This window comes from Conger conger, chromosome 3, assembly GCF_963514075.1.
Source record: "Conger conger chromosome 3, fConCon1.1, whole genome shotgun sequence".
Classification (NCBI taxonomy): domain Eukaryota; kingdom Metazoa; phylum Chordata; class Actinopteri; order Anguilliformes; family Congridae; genus Conger; species Conger conger.
Genome location: NC_083762.1, coordinates 35,844,577 through 35,863,215, shown reverse-complemented (window position 1 = coordinate 35,863,215; position 18,639 = coordinate 35,844,577). Strand labels below are relative to the sequence as shown.

Sequence of the window (18,639 nt, the reverse complement as noted above, 5' to 3'; positions counted from 1 at the left end):
CACATTTATTTTACATTGTTTTTTAATGTGATATCAGTGTTTAATCTTAAAGTGGCAGTCTCCTTTTTTTTTTCTTCATATGAACAAATACCCTTCCGTATTTGAGACGTATTCCCACTGGTATTTCTCTAGCAATGACCATTGAGACCATTTGCATTCTTTAATTCAGTTTCTAAATATTACAGTTTTAAGTCAGTCTGTTGGATAAATACTTTCGGAAGTGACACAGGTGAATTTGAGCGGCATAAACAAAATAGGAGGAGGAATTAATCTTTGTTTGCAGTAACTTTACAACACTGAATGAAAGTACAAGTAGTAATGCGACCGAAAAAGGAAACCACCCCAACAATCAGAAAAAGGAAAATGTGTGAGAAGGCTGTCAAACTGAAACGTGGGAACTATGGGAATTGAAGTATACAATAGACCTGTTTCACACACCATGTGTGGCCGCTAGTGATATAGTGATATCTTAAGACCAAGGGGTATATGATCATTTTTGGTCGCATTACTACTTGTACTTTCATTCAGTGTTGTAAAGTTACCGCATGAGTCAAAACTGTTGATTTGTTGTAAAATATATAATTATTTTATGTTTTACAGCAAAGGCCCAATGACTCCACCTTTGTGATGTGAAAATAACAATTAAGATTTCTGCTTGAAATTCACACTGCTACTGGAAGACCACAAGTGCTTAATTTAGAACAGTACAGCCTAATTCCTTGAAATAGATGGTCTCCATGAGGTGACTGTATTTAATGAGATGAATTCAATGCACATACTCTCCTCTAGTTTGTGCACATGTTAATATTTGTGTTCTGTCTCTGCAAAGCAGCAACAGTGCTCATCGGTGAGTCAATGTAAGTTTATGATGCTATTCCTCAAATTAATATTAAATGGTTCATTTGAATGCTATGCTGGAGTAGCTGAAATGACTCAATCCTGCATTCTAATTCTTAATTAGAAGAGCATCTCTTACCTAATAATCCACAGCCTTACTGATCCAAGAACCACACTCTCCCCCACATTAAAAATGTCTCCTGACGTGTTGCAACTTAGTTGAAACAGAAATTCACTATCACAGAAACAGTGCCATGAAAATGTATTTGCCCCTTCCTGAGTTCCTCTATTATTGCATGTTTGTTGCATCTTGTACCACAGGCAGAGAATGCCAGGCCGACGCAAAGTTGAGACTTTGTATTTGCGGGAGGATTTCCTTGGTCTACAGGGAGACCCTGAATGAGAGCTGGGATCCTGACAGCCCACATTTTCATATGTTTGGTGAATGTGCATTCCATATGCTTGCATGTTATATTACATTACATCTTGTTTGGCTGAGTGGCAAATCATGTAGGCTAATATGGACTATAACGTTTTGGAAGTTACCACAAGAGGGAGCAATTGATTTACTGCTTCTTCAAATGAATACACTTTTTTGAACCTAGATGTTATAATGCATGGGTTTTCAAACAATTCTGGGACCCACTGTGTATGCCGGTTTTTATTACCATCTGAATTCTAACAGGAGATGTTATTTCTAAGAATAAGACCCTCAATATCCAATTAAGGACATTTTACCCTCTATCCTGCTGATTCATGAGTCAACCAGGTTTGTGTAAAGGCTTACACAGTTGGCACAGTTGGACACTTAAACCCGTATGAAAAGCATCTGGCATGCTTAGAGCTGAGAGTATACAGTCATTTATTTTAATATTCATGAACAGGCACAAAAATAGCCCACAGACCCAGATGCGACAATGTCTGTACAGTGATCTGACACCACTGAGGAGGCAATGATGACAATGGCAGACCAGATCTTACTGCCCACATATATTTAGCATGCTTCTTTTATTGTCTGTCAAAGAAGTGAAGAACATCAGACAAATCTGCTTTGAGTTGAAGTTGCAAAAGCTCTGACTTTAATTATAATTTATATTGTGTGTGTGCTTGTGTGTGCTTGCAAGCACATACATGCATGTTCATGTTCAACTACATTTATTTATGTGGCAGTGAAAGCAGTCTATGGATTCCAACATTACTGGTTCAGTATAGTTCATTTATAGCAATAAAAAGGTATAATATTCATGTCTCAGTTTATAAAAGTTTCCCATAATGTTTCCTTTGTACCATGTAACTCAGGTCTACCTTAAATCTTCCATGTTATCTGTCAATTATAGTGCAGGCATCCATTGTAAAACTGTCTTTAAAAACATGTGAGACTGCAAACTGCAGATGTATAATCTCTCCTGTGGGGGTGCCTGCAACAGTCATGATAGGGCATTAGAACAGGGTGCATCTAGTGATTTTAGCAATATAGCTACCTGGCAGCCCTCATGACCATGCAAAGATATTTGCTAATTTTGTGAATGGGTATTCCCATGGAGATTTACATCTCTTTTACAAGGGAGTCCTGGCCAAAATGGCTTAAAATATAACAATAACACATTGTATATTACACACAGCAAAACACAGAAGGACATAGACAATATACAAACAATTATTCAGGACTTTTTCATATTCCATTACAATTATGAAGACTGATGTACTTCAACTGTAATGGCTTTCCAATGCCACATCTGAATTAGCAGTCAAAATGGTTACTGATGTTGTTATTGAGGCTAATTTATTCATGGGAAGGAATAAAATCTACTGATGTAAGTTATAGTATTTTCCCTTAACCATAGCCAAAGATACACTCTTTCAAACCTGCACATTTGCTATAGCGCCCCCTAAATGTTATCTGATCTCAAATGTTATGTGGTAGTAAGTAACAGTAAGACTTCAAGGCACTCACCAGGTTTTGTGATGATTGGACAAAAAAACTGAATTTACCACAATTTTAATAAAAATAGCCACACCCATAACAATTGATTGGCATGTCAAGGACAAACGGTTTGCTGCATAAAAAAAAAGAAGAAGTGATCTTCTTCCTGGGTTGCACCAGACATGCTCTTTGTCAAATTTGTTGAAGATTTTATCAATTTTGTTCAGGAAGAAGCAGCATAGCCTCTGTAGTTCTGTTTGTGAAGTCCTCTGTGAACAGTGGTCACTGACACATCTGCAACTGCCCCCTGAATAGTGTTTTGTGCGTCATTATGGAGAGTTCTTCATCCAGCAATTCTAGATGTCTTCCAGCCTACCATGACCTTTGTGATTACTGAGATCACCAGAGCTCTCTTTTTTCTTGATGTTCCTAACTTTTGTTCTCCTGAAATGGAGGGACTATGTACTATAAAAAGGGATGTCATTCCTACACGGATGACCTAATATGGCTGTGAATACCCTCAAATTAAAGTTGACAGTCAATCGCTTTAACCTTATATTCATTGTTTTATTTCAAATCCAATATGCTGGGGTACACAGCCAAAAGAACAGAAATTTTACCACTGTCCAAATACGAAGGGACTGCATTCCCATCCTGGCACCATAACCCTCAATTTAAAGCTGACAGACTGTACTTTACCCTCACATTCATAGTTTCATTTCAAATCCAATGTGCTGCACTACAGAGGCAAAGCAACAGAAATAGGCCATTACGGATGGTTTTGCAATGGGGGAAAAACCTGAAATAGATTAATCCAGAGTTGGACAGAAGAGGATGGGCTCCTCGATGAGTCTGGTTCCTCTCACAGTTTGTTTCCTAACTGTGACCTGGGAGTTTTCCAAGCCACTGGTGCTCCCAGGCTTGCCCTTGTAGGGCTTTAGGTCAGATTTCTGTGAAGTGTGTTGTAACAATAGTTAGTGAAATGCATGATGCAAATACAGTATATTTTGATTTGCTCAATGATAAATTCCATCTCAGGCAAAATAGACTAGTGTCGTCCAGTACCATTTAAGAGCTTTGAATTCCAAATTGATTTTTCTAGAGGAAATTCTGCCACAGGATGCATACTGGAGCTGGCTGACCACATTATAACCTCCAAGTCGCTACTTCAGTCTCAGTCCTGCACTGCCTCAGATCCACCATTTTAGTCCACACAAGTGCAAATAGTTGGCATTTATATAGCGCCTTTATCCAAAGCGCTGTACAATTGATGCTTCTCATTCACCCATTCATACACACACTCACACTCACACACCAACGGCGATTGGCTGCCATGCAAGGTACCAACCAGCTCGTCAGGAGAATTTGGGGGTTAGGTGTCTTGCTCAAGAACACTTCGACACACCCAGGGTGGGATTCAAACCAGCAACCCTCCAACTGCCAGACGACTGCTCTTACCGCCTGAGCCATTGTCACTCCCAGCAGCACATGCAGCACGTATCCAGCATGTAGGAAGCACTACATGGGGGCGACATGGCTCAGGCAGTAAGAACAGTTGTCTGGCAGTCGGAGGGTTGCCGGGTCGATCCCCCGCCCGGGCTGTGCCGAAGTGTCCCTGAGCAAGACACCTAACCCCCAAATGCTCCTGACAAGCTGGTCGGCGCCTTGCATGGCAGCCAATTGCCGTTGGTGTGTGAGTGTGTGTATGAATGGGTGAATGAGAAGCATCAATTGTACAGTGCTTTGGATTTACATTTACATTTTACAATGACTCTGTTCTTTAAAAAATTTTTTATTTCAGTCCAATGTGGATTTGTGTAGACTATAAAAACCAAAGTAGACCTAATTACTGCCTCATGCCCTCTAGATGTAGTCCCTGCTAGACTCTATTTCAGTCCAATGTGGATTTGTGTAGACTATAAAAACCAAAGTAGACCTAATTACTGCCTCATGCCCTCTAGATGTAGTCCCTGCTAGATGTAGTCCCTGCCAGCCACATAAAGCCCAACCTGGTTCACTCTACCCCTTCCAATTACAGGCCTATATCTAAGCTCTCCTTTCTATCCAAAGTTCTAGAAAAAGCTGTCTTTCAACAACTGATAACTTATCTGTCATGGAACGGGCTTTTTGAATCATTCCAATCAGGTTTCTGTTCCACACATAGCACTGAGACGGCTCTGCTTAAAGTAATGAATTATATGCTTTTAGCAGCAGATGCTGGTGACTGCTTTGTTCTAGTCCTCTTGGACCTATTTGATACCATAGGTCACAATGTCCTCATAACCTGTGTTAGATATCCCAACTAGAAAACTGGGTAGGGATATCTAACACAGCACTTGATTTGTTCAGATCCTACCTTTCAAGTAGACAGTTCTCAGTGTCTTTAGGTAGCTCACTATCCTCCCATGAATATATCCACTATGGAGTCCCTCAGGGATCAATTGTAGGCCCAATCCTTTTCTCTTGGCAATCTAAAGTGTGAAGCCTACCGCTAGAAATGTTGGTGTCATGTTTGATTCAGCAATAAACTTTGATGCCACAAAAAAAATAAAATCCTGCATTTATCACTTAAAAACTCTAGCAAAGATCAGATCTTTTGTGTCATCAAATGACTTGGAAGGTTGTTCATGCTTTTATCGCCTGTAGATTAGATTATTGTAACTCATTACATACTTCCCTTAGCCAGAACACATTATCACAACTGCATGTCTTCTTACAAGAATGAAAACATATGACCCCATCACCCCAGTTTTAGCCTCTTTACACTGGCTGCCAGTGAGCTTTAGAATAGGATAGTTATTTTACTAACAGGGCTTGGGCCCCAGGTTACATCGCTGACCTTTTAACTCCTTATGAGCCGCAACACAGCCTCAGATCCTCAAGGAGAACATTCCATTCCAAGGTCTAGATTTGCGGCAAAGGGTGACTGGGCCTTTTCCATCAGGGCCCTTGGCTATCGAATGGCCTACCTGAAGACATTAGACTGGCAAAATCAGTGTCATCTTTTAAATCACTTTTAAAGACTTCTTTTTATCGACTTGCTTTTAACCAGTGACACACTGTGTTCACCATATCATTTTTTATGTTATTTACCATTCTAATTACATTATTTTAGCTACTTCCGGGTGCTGGATGCGGTGTAAAATGGGGTTAGTCCTATACTACCTCAGCCTCAGTCCTATACTACCTCAGTCTCAGTCCTATACTACCTCAGTCTCAGTCCTATACTACCTCAGTCTCAGTCCTACACTGCCTCAGTCTCAGTCCTATACCGCCTCAGTCTCAGTCCTATACTGCCTCAGTCTCAGTCCTATTTTGCCTCAATTTAAAATCTCTGCTAAAAGCACCCCTTAGGACTACCCACTCACCCTTGCTTTGAGATGCATGGAGTGTCACAAACAAGTATGTAAGAAACAAATGCAGAATTTAATAAAAATGTTGATTACAAGTGTATACAGATGACTGAACTGTCTTATACACAGAAAATGCTTGTTTACAGAAATTATGAAATTTAAACAGCAAAGTTGTAAGATCTGTACAGGGACAGTGCTGATATGCAATACCAGGACAACCCAAAATTTCCCACAGGAGCAATTCACAGAGCAAATGGAGTAGGCACCAAGATTCTACTTGAATGGTCCCAATTTTTCCAGCTGTACAAATCCACAGCAATTCAAAGATTTAATTTCAGTCAAAGTTCATTAAAGGCACTGGGAAAATAGTACAAACAGGATAACACTGTTCCAATGGCCAAGGCCTTCATTCCCCAGCCACACTATTCTTTCAGCAATAGAATTCACTGCAATTCTATAAAGCATCCATTATATTTAATTTAATACAATGGCAACAAATACCAACTCTGACTGAATTGATAAAGAGTTAATTATGGTTACCAGGGTGACCATAATGAGCGCTCTACACCTGAGCAAATTTTTTTATTTTTTATCTACACAATTACATTTTAAACATGTTCCTACACTCTTGGACAGTTCATCCATTACATGGATTAAATGATTAATTCACAGAAAATGATACAAGATATTTCTTCTCTGATCTGAATGAGGATCGGAAATGATCCATGTATAGTGAGGTGGAGGATGTTGGAAAAATGTTTTACAGAAAACAATCCCAAAGCTAAAGATCAGCCCAAATAATTTCCCTGACAAAAATGGGATTGTCCAAAATAAATACTAGTATTATCATAACTAGCATAAATTAGCTCTGTATGTTTATTTCTGTAACATAACTCATCACTTAGTGCTCAGCAAAATAAATTAAAATAATCTAGTACAAACCAGCTGCCTTACATTTTATTGTAAAAATAAACATGCCTTTCATTTTGGGCAGAGAACAGCATGGGATATTTTACTTTCTAAAGGGAATTTAAAGTTTAACTTAAAGTTTAACTGAACTTAGGTAAAATGAGGATTCATATTTATTTTTGTCAAAGCAAGAACAGCTAATCAAAAGCCTCAGTCTATTGTTGGATCTCTAAAATATCAAAATTGTAATAAATCTTTTAGACCTTAACTATACAATTACATCCAGAAAGGCATTGCACCACAGCCAAACCATGGACATTCTGAAAATCATAAAAAAATAATAGCTCTTTTTTGCTTTCTTTGGCCTCTGTCTTTGGTGTTCATCTTCAAAGCCGCCAGAATGGGTCTTTCTTTAAGAACAGGGGTGTCCATATCGCTGCTCTAGGATAACTTCCATTAAATGTACACTCTGTAGCAGAAGATAAGCACAGTTTCAATTAGTTTTACAAATTGCTATACAATAAAAACCAGCTTCCATCTCAGTAACAATCAAATTTGCATGGTTTCCATTACATTGATACAAGTAACAAGTACAGTTCAGTAATACTTCTACACAAGATAAAGGACCCTCATTAGATTGAGGAAACTCATTAATGTTCAAATGGTGTCTGCAACCTTTTCTCAATATCAATTAGCATATCCTGCCTTTCCCAAACCGCCATGCCTCTACATCTCTCATTCCTCATCAATGTTCTTTCCATCATTTCTTTTTAAAACATGTGAAAAGATGCCATTTAAAGGAACATTTATTTACATACAAACTAAAAATAGTGCACTTGCTGCTTCTTCTTTTTTATTTTACATTACACAGGATATGAGGTTAAATTCCTTGTGCTTATAAAGGCCCATCTCAGGTGTTCCTAAACTTGCATGGTTTACCAACATCCTCGATAATATTGAAAAGAACATCAATTTAATATTTGTATTAAATATTTAATATTCACTGGAATACAATGCATTTCTCAGACTACACTTAAGAGTATTGTGTGCAGTTCTGGGGACCGTACCACTAGAAAAAGGTTCAAAGAAGGGCAACCAAACTGATTCCTGGTATAAAAGATAATAGTTATGAGAAAGACTAAAGATGCTTAATCTCTTCAAGCTCAGTAAAAGAAGACTGATGGGTGACTGATGGGCGTTTGAATTCATAAAAGTGTTCAACAAACTGAACCACAGGAGATTCTTTAGGTTGAGTTCTGTTAACAGGACTAGGGGGGCATAAATGGATGATGGCAAGACCAGGCTGGACATGGCACTGGATTTTATTTAGTTTTAGGTTCTCCATTTAACTTTTATATCAAGATATTTTTTGATATTTTGGCTTTTAGTTGTTTGTTTTAGTGTTCTAACTGATTTCATGATTTTATAGTCTTTTACTGGGTTTCATTGTTTTTATTGATGTACTATATTTATTGATTGTTTTATTATTTTAGTTTGTTTGATGGTTTTATTTAGTTCACTTATTCAAATAATTTTTTTTAATGACAAGCCAAGTTGGGCCAAATGGCCTCTTGCTATCTAACCTTTTTATGTTCATTTGGTTTTACCAGATATCGGTGAGTGTATAAATGTATATAGCGTACATGTGACCAGTTTTCAGTAGACCTGTACACCAGCTTGTTAATGCAAATATCTAATCAACCAATATATAGAAGCATACAAGCATGCAGACATGGTCAAGAGGTTCAGTTGTTCAGACCAACATCAGAAAGTGGAAGAAATGTAATTAAGTGACTTTGTCCATGGAATTATTGTTGGTGCCAGACAGGGTGGTTTGAGTATCAATGCGGCAAAAAGTGGAAGTTCTATGGGGAAAAACGCCTTGTTAATGAGAGCAGTCAGGGGAGTTGGTTCCACAAACACAGAGTACTCCACAGTCAGTACATCTCAATTCAATAGAGCAACTTTGGGATGTGGTGGAACGGGAGATTCGCATCATGAATGTGCAGCCGACAAATCTGCAGCACCAGCGTGATACTAATATGGACCAGAATCTCCAGCACCAAAGAATGTTTCCAGCACCTTGATGAACCTATGCCATTGTACTGGAGGGAAAGGGAGTACCCAGTACTAGATATGTGTATCATAGGTGTACCGATAACTTCAATCAGTTGACCTCAATCAATAGATTAGTAAACTAGATGAGAGCATACTTCTTCTCGCATGTAGTATACAATAGCATTTTACACCTCCATGAGATCATTTGGTTACTAAGTGTCATTTTGGAGTCTCCAAATGGCCTTTTTGGAAACCCACAAGAATGTAATGATATTTTAATAATTTAATCACATGCAGTTTATTAGATGGTGCAAGGTTAGGTGAATGCTATATGGTTTGAAGGTTAGATGGTGTAAGTTAAATAGTTATAAAACTATGCAAACATCAAATTTCAAAGTGTTCCGAGTTCACCTAAGCGGCACTTCTGTAGTAAGCAGCACCAGACTAAACAGATTTTCTGAGATGCAATATTTTAAAGGAAAACCAACATCACTCGATATACATCTCTCCAAGAGTACACACTATGATCATTTTTATTGATTGATTAATTTATTAATTTACCTTGTTCAATCCCCTACTGAAGAAGGACTGGGCAAAAAGCTCGAACAGTCGGTTGAGTCTTCCCACCCCGGTCACACTGATGCTGCCAGTCTGCCAGAACTCTGTCCTGCAGAAATACACGAGCACACACTAAAACAAAGGGAATACAGTCTTAGTTTCTGCTATACTAAACGACAGAGGAAGCATTTCCTGTGGGGTGGGGAACGTTGAGAAAGCAGATCACATGCACTGAAATGGAAGCCTCTAAGTATAACGTTAAATAAAACATGAAGGGTGCTGGAGTCTTCTCCTCCTGTTGCATGTGAGACAAGCAATAATTTTACTTGAGATAGGGCCCCCCTCCTCATCTTTCCTGGGGAGACGTATTCAGCTTTTCCAGGTTCTGCTGAAACCTGAGTCACAATGATCTTGCTTAGACTCACTGGTGCATTGTATTGACGTTCTTTAACTTCCCCTTCATTTACAGAACAAATTGACTCTGACATTAGTGACCTACTAAAAGCTGAGTAAAGTGGCAAAAGGCATGAGTACTCAGCCTTTCCGAACACTTTATGGCCCAGACACACAGTGACATCAAAGAACTAGCGGCAATGAAGGCCTCTCCATACCAGGTGCCGATTGTCTGTATTCACAATTCAAAAAAGAAAACGGGAAGACCAAGGATTGTGAGAAGATAAACACAGATTAACAAAGCTTTTTCCTGTTTTTGAAGGAATAATGCATATGACACTCCAGTAGCACGTCTTATTCAAGAAATTACCTTTTTTTTCAGATTTCTACACCCATTTTCTCGCAATTTGGTTGCCAATTGTACCAATTACCCAGGCTAACTACTCAGGATACACCGTCTACGTCCTCATCTCGTGGCGGCCCAGAGAGATGGAGTGATCCGTAGAATGACACGCCTTCTCCAAGCCGCATCGTTCCAGCCCGTGATTCCGAGGCGATCAGGGCACAGCTAGTAACCCAGCCGAGTCCCTCCCCCTGCCCTCAGAGCGGCGAGTCAATTATGCCGCTCCCACTTCAGCTGGCCAAACTCGGCTTTTGGCAGGACCTGGACCCGAACCCCAGTCCTCACTGTGCAACTGCATCGGACTGAAACCTGCCATCAAGGTCTGACGCCATGGCCAAAATGACAATCTGAACATATTTCCGAAACGCTTGAAATGGGAAGCAATGCGGACATCTGGTTACATCTGTACTTACATTATAAACAACTACACACTTTTTGACATATTTCTTTTTAAAGTTGGTCACCTTGTGTTTATTCATTGCGAAGTAGTTAGGAGGCCGACTGCCATTTGTTCAGAAAAGTCGATAGATAGTAGGCTACCAGTTGATGTAGACCTACAGTAAATTTCTTTATGATAGCATCATTAGCAATAGCTAGCATTTCGCCTAGCTAGATAATAATTATACGCAGTGCTGTCTTTGTCCCAAACATGACTGAATTTGACGGGGGAATTTTAACCCTAGGATGCACAAAATGGGTCCAAATGGACCCAGGAGAGTTTCTTTTTGCTGTATCTTCAAAAAAAAAAGAATCATTCAGGATGCTAGGACATCCTCAATTTATTAGATTTTTATGATTAAATACCATTATTTTAATTTATAACTTGGAACTTTTATAATAAAAAGTGCTTTTGTCTACCCCTAGAACGCACAACATGGGTCCAAATGGACTTGTATTAATTTCTTCCTTAGGTTTTGAAAAATAGTCATATTTGTAGGGCCCCAAATTTGACAACATGGGTCATAAAGAACCCGTATTCATTTTTGATGTTATCTGATATCTGTATTAAATATCGTGCATTCTAGGGTTAAAATGTTTTGCTTCAAACAGAGCAGCAGTCACAAGCCGTAAGCTTAAACTCATGTGGATTTGAATGCACACCAGCCCACTCAGTCAATGATTATCTGTAACACATGAAAAAAGTATTACAATAGGCCAGTAGTCTACACATAGGCCTGCAGCCTGGCGCCAACGTCGTTAGGCGACCCATGCTCAATGACCCGTGGCCCAACTATGGCTGATGGTCGGCTTGGCGTGGCTTGGCTTGGCTTGGCTTGGCTTGTCAGGGCCTTTAGTCTACTTGTCAGTCTACACTGTGATATCCATTACTTCAAACCACCATTAATCTGTTTCACACTAAAACATACACGTGTATCACATCTACAAATTATGATTTGAATATAATGTCCATGCATGTCAAACTAAATCTGCCACCATAATAACAAGAGAAAGAGTTACTTCACAGCTATGGATAAATTTCACACAAACTAGTTACACTTAAAAGGTGGTTTAAAAAAAAGAAAAAACTATGTGAATGAGGATATTTAATAGGGTGTTGGGTCACCACCTGACAACAACTTGGATCTACTTGGCATAGAATCTACCAGCATCTGGAATTCTGCAGGAGGTATGTGGATATATGGAACTATTATTCCACAAGAAAGTTAACCAACGCATTCCTTGTTGGTGGAAATTGTGGCATCAGTTGTTCCAGAATCTCCTATGAATGCTGAATTAGGTTGAGATCTAGTGACTGAGAAGGCAAATGGATGACACTTTCATGCTCTGTGAATAGGGGCATTGCATCCTGGAAGAAAACCCTTCTGAGGGGAAAGACATTCTGCAACATGGGAGGATAGGTATTTACCATGCAGGGGAAGATATTTTCAGGGAGGGATGAAAGGATTAAATTGGGAGGTGGGGCCAGAGGGAGATCTTACCATACCAACTCAGACTGTAATTAGAAGCAGGGATAATACTCATCAAGATACTAGCGGGGTATTTACTAAAAAGTAATGACGTAAATGAATATAACCACAGAACTGTTGTTTAATAGTGCTATAACAATCTCATTGTGTGTGTATCTGTCCACTGTGGGAGCAGCAAATAAGACCGCATTAACCAGCCTATTAATTTCAAAATACCACAGTTAAACTCTGAGGCAGCCCATCTCAATTGGGAGCTTTATCTATTCATTTCTCCTTACAATACTACACAGGCACAACATCATTTCTTCATTAAAATGCTAGCTCTTCCACCAGAAACAGCACTGAATGGCACCATTTCATTATGTCCAATTACTTTCAGCTTCCTGAGCTGATACAACATTAAAATCATATTAATCATCTATTGAGTCAGAGAGAGAAAAGCTGGAAGGGCACACACCAGTTGGGGTTGGCTGTACTTTCTCTGAAAATGGACACTTCCTGTAAGGTTGCATATTGGCTCCAAGTCAGACAGCGGCTCTGAATGTTCATGGTCTTCCGTTTCCCGTCCAGCCAGGACTCCTCCTCCATGTGAACATTATCCACATTCATTAGGCGCATCTGCAAGTAATCAACACTGCAGTCAAAGCACAGCACATGTGCATATGAATCTGAACTATCAAAACTAACCCACTTCTACATGCAGTCATGTTGTTAAATGAATGTCAAAATGCATCTAACTATTTACCGTGGAAAGCAGTTATTATATCGTCATTGTACCTTTTTATACATCAGCAATTGCTATGTTGCAACACTAATATTTGTGATAGAAGGGTATATTTGAAAGTGTGTGATGTAGATGTTTGTATGCAGAACCAACTCACCCTTCGTAAGATGTTGGGAAGCACATTATTGCAGGTTGCAATCCGTCGTCTATAAATAATTCCAGAGCTGTCTAAAAAAATTTCAACCAGGTTTACTGTAAGTCAATTGTGCCAACTAATCCATAGTGGGAGCTTTCAAACATCGGGACAATCCCACTCCTGTCTTTATTTAATAATGAACCAAGTTTGGATTTGTCCTGGCCTCTCTTTAATCCTTACTAGATTACACCAGGACATTTTGGCATTTAGTTGGCATTCTTATCAAGAGTAAATTACACAGAGCAGATTTACTCTACTGGATCTTTTGCTGATATCAGGTACCGTACTCATGGGCATACGAGCAGCTCCCCAGCTGAGAAATGAACCCACAACCTTTGAGTTACAAGCCAATGTCACTAAACATCCTTTGTTACTGGAATGTTTTGTCAATGTTATAACATTGCCACTACATGGCAGCTACATTGTGAGAACATTTTCAGTTAGCTGGGATTATATTACACTATATGTCCTAAATAAGACCAAGCCCTGTGTGTCCTGTATGCAGTCTTAAAAAATAAATAAAAACTACTTGACTGAACAGAATGGCAACATGACCTAAAAGTGTGCATGACACATACTGTACATAACCCTCTACTGCCTGTCTTATCGAAACAAATACAGAAAAAAAACAACCAGTTAAGGGTGACAAGGTGCCATTCTAATGCACTTTGACAGCCATACTGTAACATCACTTTGTCAAGAGTATTTTACTTCAGGAATTAGGCCACAAGTGGTTAATGCATACCTTTCTTTTCTTCTACTGTTTCGACATCTCTGACGTGCTCTTCAAGTGGTGTGGGATACTGCAGAAGAAACATCGGCATTTAAAAAAAAGAAGGTAATACTTGTCTTTAAATGATTCAACTCTTTCACCGCTTTGGTTTGAGCACAGCCCTCCTGTTTGCTTGACTCGTGACCTAGCGCAGTGCACTGTGGGATACTTATACCAGCATAGTGTCCAGTGTTTTATACCTGGTTCAGACATACTAATACCATTTTGACACCCTAAATAGTAAGATAGTATGCAATTTCAGATGCAGCCAGAGTTTCTATCAACTACTGTTTGTGAATGTTCTGTAGAGGGTGCAACAAGATTATGTGATCAAAAGACTGCCAGCTAGGCCCAGCCAGAGGCCTGGGGGAGGGTCTCAGGGTCAGCTGACCATTATTGGGATTTCTGGAGCAGAAGCATGTGACTTAGGTTCCCGGGACATCATTATTTATTCAAAAAATCTTCTCTATCGATACACCAACATTTCCTTTGCCGTGTTTTTTTTTCTTCATATTTCAGGCATTTCCACTGCAGTTTTCTTATGCAAAAATTCTAATTTCAAATAAAAACAGTTAGATTAATCTATTAAAAAAAGCAACCACACAAATGTTTATTCATAAGCTTTCAGTTCTAGTTTGCTGTCCAAAAGAGTGCTCCAAATATGACCTAAAGCACTTCAACTCCAGTCCTCCAGTTACTGACCAACTTGTGTAGGTATACTTTTTCAGGCTCTCAATCTCAATATGTTAATCAGTTTCTGCCAATTCAGACCTTAAAATTTGGTGAAATAGAGGTAACCATGAGTTAAAATATAAAGCTAAAAATTTGAGCTGTGTTTCACATCGTTTCATTTACACTGCCAGGGTGGTTGGGGCGGGAAGCAATACAGCTCTCAAATACCCTCTCACACACATTTCCCATTACTGGCACAGTCTCTCTAGATGCTATTCCCCAGTCTGAGCAGATAGTCAAATGTAGGCGATCAGTCACTGTTCTGAACTAACAGCGTTCAACTATTACTGTACCACCAGTGTTCAACTGCTACCACCTTTAGACCTGTGTTCTGTAAAAAAAACCCTTGGATCTACATGGAAATAATCATTGATGATTAAAAATGATTCATGCATCATTTTATTAAGCAAAAATACCTGATAATTTTAAACTCTTGTCAAATTCTCCCATTTATTCAGACATTTCTCCAAAGTGCAGCAGAATGAGTGCCACTTGGACTTTCAGAAAAGACAGTGAGGACTGAAGGGGCCTGATACTCTCACTGCCAGTAACCCCGTTTTCAACCCTGACCACAGAAAGATTGAGAGTGATTTAGAATGGATTCATTCTAACACATAATCAAAAATTAAGCTAATAGGTGGACTCAATGTTTCAAAATAATGTTTCAAAGTATCTTTTAAACAGCTGAACAGAAGAAAAATCTTAAGGATGTGTGAAAATGTTTCCTTCAACATGGACCTAGAGCTGAGAGGAAACAGCCAAATAGGAGCTACAGCTTGGCTTAATGAACAACAGCAATTCAATTCATGTAGAACATAAAGTCTGCAGTTAACAAGCCTTAGCAAGTATCACAATTTGTTCTATGCTAAATTATACCCGTGAATATCTCAACCATTAATATTGAAGCTGTTGTGTCATAATAATGTTGTGATAAAGTTGCCAACAAGTTGCTATATTGAAACAACAAATGGTCGCATTCCATCGATGGAATGGTTACAACCACTCAAGTTTCATACTAGTCCATCTGCACAAGCCTTTGCTCGCATGTGCAGAGTTGGCATGCTTTGGTAGAGGTAGTTCTATGGATATCCTTGAATAACCGTGGCATTATATTTGGAAAGAGATGTTGCTGTTGGGTTTTTCAAATGTAGCTTTTGAGCAATTGAGCACCACAAAAATATGGGTCTGTTGAGGTCCACTGTATTTGGATGAGCTGCAGTGGATATCTAGTAAATCCAACAAATCTCAGTGAAACTGTGGATGGACAGATATTACTCTGGGTAAGTGGAAACATGTTTCTTATCAAATATCTTCAGCATCCTCAAGTGAATTGCCTGAGACTGAGCAAGAGAGGAAGGAGGAAGTAAGAATAATGCTGACAGAAAGCAAGAGCAAGCACACACACAATTAACGCAAACATGAGAATTTTAATTTATATTATCGGGATATTCATCAATTGACAATACTATGTTGGAATATAAATGCAATTCAATAATTTCATGTAATGAGACCAGGGTTTGAAAAAGACGAACGAATGGGACCATTAAGCTTCGACCAGTCTGGTCCTTCTCCTTGGAGGTCTCTCATTAACAGCACATTCAAAAGAAAAAAAAACAACAAAGAAAAACTGCACGTTTTGCATGCAGAACTGCTGCTCACTGGATGTTTTTGATTTTCTCTGAAAACTCTGAGACACTCAAACCACCCTGTCTGGCACAATCATTCCGCAGTCAAAGTCACTTACCTATTGTAGATTTAATTTGAAATGGATTGATTTCCAATTTGAAATTGACTGAACCACCGACCTGGTTGTCCCAAACTTCAGTATGTTCAATCAATTCAATTTGCCAAAGGTGGACTCCAATGAAGTTCTAGACGCATCTCAAGGATAATTAATGCAAACAGGATGCTGACCACAATGTGGAGTGCAATGGCAAAGGGTCTGAATACTTATGTAAATGAGAGATTTCAGTTTTAGATTTTTAATACATTTGCTGAAATTTCTAAAAACATGCATTCACTTTGTCATTATGGGTTAATGTGTGTAGATTGATGGGCAAAAATGGCAATTTTGTGGAAATATGGTTTGGGGTCTGCTACATTTCAAATATTAGGCTATGTTAAGTCCATATTTGATCAAGCATAAGTTGGTTAAGAGATAACAGGTAATCAAAAAAGAAAGAAACTGTACCACTTAGTACCATATACCTTTGTTACTTCAACTGCAGTGCCTATGGGAGCAGTTAAGTTGACATAATTCAGCTGTAGAATGTGTGATAGGCTGACGATTCTAGGCTACTCCATAAAACAACATGATGCCCTGATTTCAACAATTATAGCCAACCCCACAAAAATGTACTTCATTTAGTCGCTTAAATCGTCTGGCAAAGCAGATGATAAAGTGTGAAGAAATTATGAAATTGCACTATGCCTGTGGCACGCCATGCGCATTGTAAATTCCAGCTCCACCCGTCCAAACCGCGTTCTAAACTATTTTTTCTACGATCTATGCTTCTGACCCGCTCGCATGACTGGTATTGAACATAACTGCCACTGAAAGTAGCAGAAACCAAGAGTCACAAAAGTAATCGGTATCTAATTCCACCAATATACTACTAATATTTTCATATAAGGAACAGGTAGTGGATAAAGAGCCTCATTAAGGATTAAAAATGTAAAAATAACTCTTTACTATGGCCATCTTACCGTAGTGAAGAACATTTTCATAGTTAGTGCACGATACAAAGACAAAAGGGACATTTTACCATGTCGACATTCAACTCGCAAACTCAATGTGCCACCAGCAATTCAGTTCAAAACAGAAGCACTTTTATTTACATAGCGCTTATATAGGCTAGTTATTAAACTAATTACTAACTAAATTCTAACCCAAGGGTGTCTTCTAAATTACTAAACTTTGCACAAAGTTACCTTGTTCAGATGCATGTCTACCACTCGCTCAAACGGATATCTGTACATCTTCCGTATTTCGATGGTGATGACCATTGCTAAAAGAAAAAATTTACGAAGACAAGAGCAGAAAATGAATCCAATAACTAGGGCTGGAACTGTTCATTTGAACTATAGCCACAAGCTACATACTTTGCTCCTCGTATTATCTCGCGTAATCTTACGAGAGAGCAAACGAACGTGGGGTTAATTCGGGTTATTTCAGCAATAAGAATGATGGTTGCTACATCCCCTGCAGCTGGGATACAGCTATACTTTATTTGAAGGTGAAAACTGAAACGGCAATGAATACCATATATTAATGTAGAATTCCCGAGGTAACGAGGCGCCAGGAAAGTATATATTTACTGGCTGCAAATGTTATGTAGCTACAAATGTGTTCTTGCGAATATGCTTAACTTCGTGTTATTCTACCCGTTGTCAACTTCAAAATAAGAACCTGGGCTACTTGAATCAAGCTTTGTCGTGTGCCGTATGTATTTTCTTTCTGGTCTAGAAACACAGTAGGAAGGTGACATATGTTTTATGTTTCCGAACACGATTGTATACAAATAAAGTTAACGTTTACCAACTTGGCGAATTATGTTTTATCCAGCGCCTGTACATGCGACAGATCTTGACGTATATACGCAATGGCGTCAAATAAAACTGACGTAAACTAGCCACGTAAACGAAAACAGCTTGTCAGCAGTTCGGTAGGAATTAAAAGTTTTTGCCGGCAGTATTGGATTGAGCACGAGGATTGAAAATCAGTAAGGAAAATATGCAGTTGGAATTAAACTCGATAGAACGGGGTGGCTGGATAGAACTTTAACGATGGCCAAGAAGTCGGGAAACATGTGAAGAATGAGATCAAAAATAAAATCAGTGGAATAATAATTG

The 18,639-nt window shown here is 38.9% G+C and overlaps 1 protein-coding gene across 1 annotated transcript; it reads right to left on the bottom strand.

Moving 5' to 3' along the window:
* Positions 1-6,168: 6,168 nt before the first annotated feature.
* On the bottom strand, positions 6,169-18,366 carry LOC133124933 (PRELI domain-containing protein 2-like). Its single transcript, XM_061236525.1, has 7 exons — positions 18,330-18,366; positions 17,719-17,795; positions 14,029-14,086; positions 13,245-13,315; positions 12,821-12,981; positions 9,643-9,748; positions 6,169-7,492 (listed from the first exon to the last, which is right to left on the bottom strand). The coding sequence occupies exons 1-7, from the start codon at positions 18,361-18,363 to the stop codon at positions 7,436-7,438; spliced, it is 564 nt and encodes a 187-aa protein (XP_061092509.1). The 5' UTR covers positions 18,364-18,366; the 3' UTR covers positions 6,169-7,435.
* Positions 18,367-18,639: the final 273 nt, after the last annotated feature.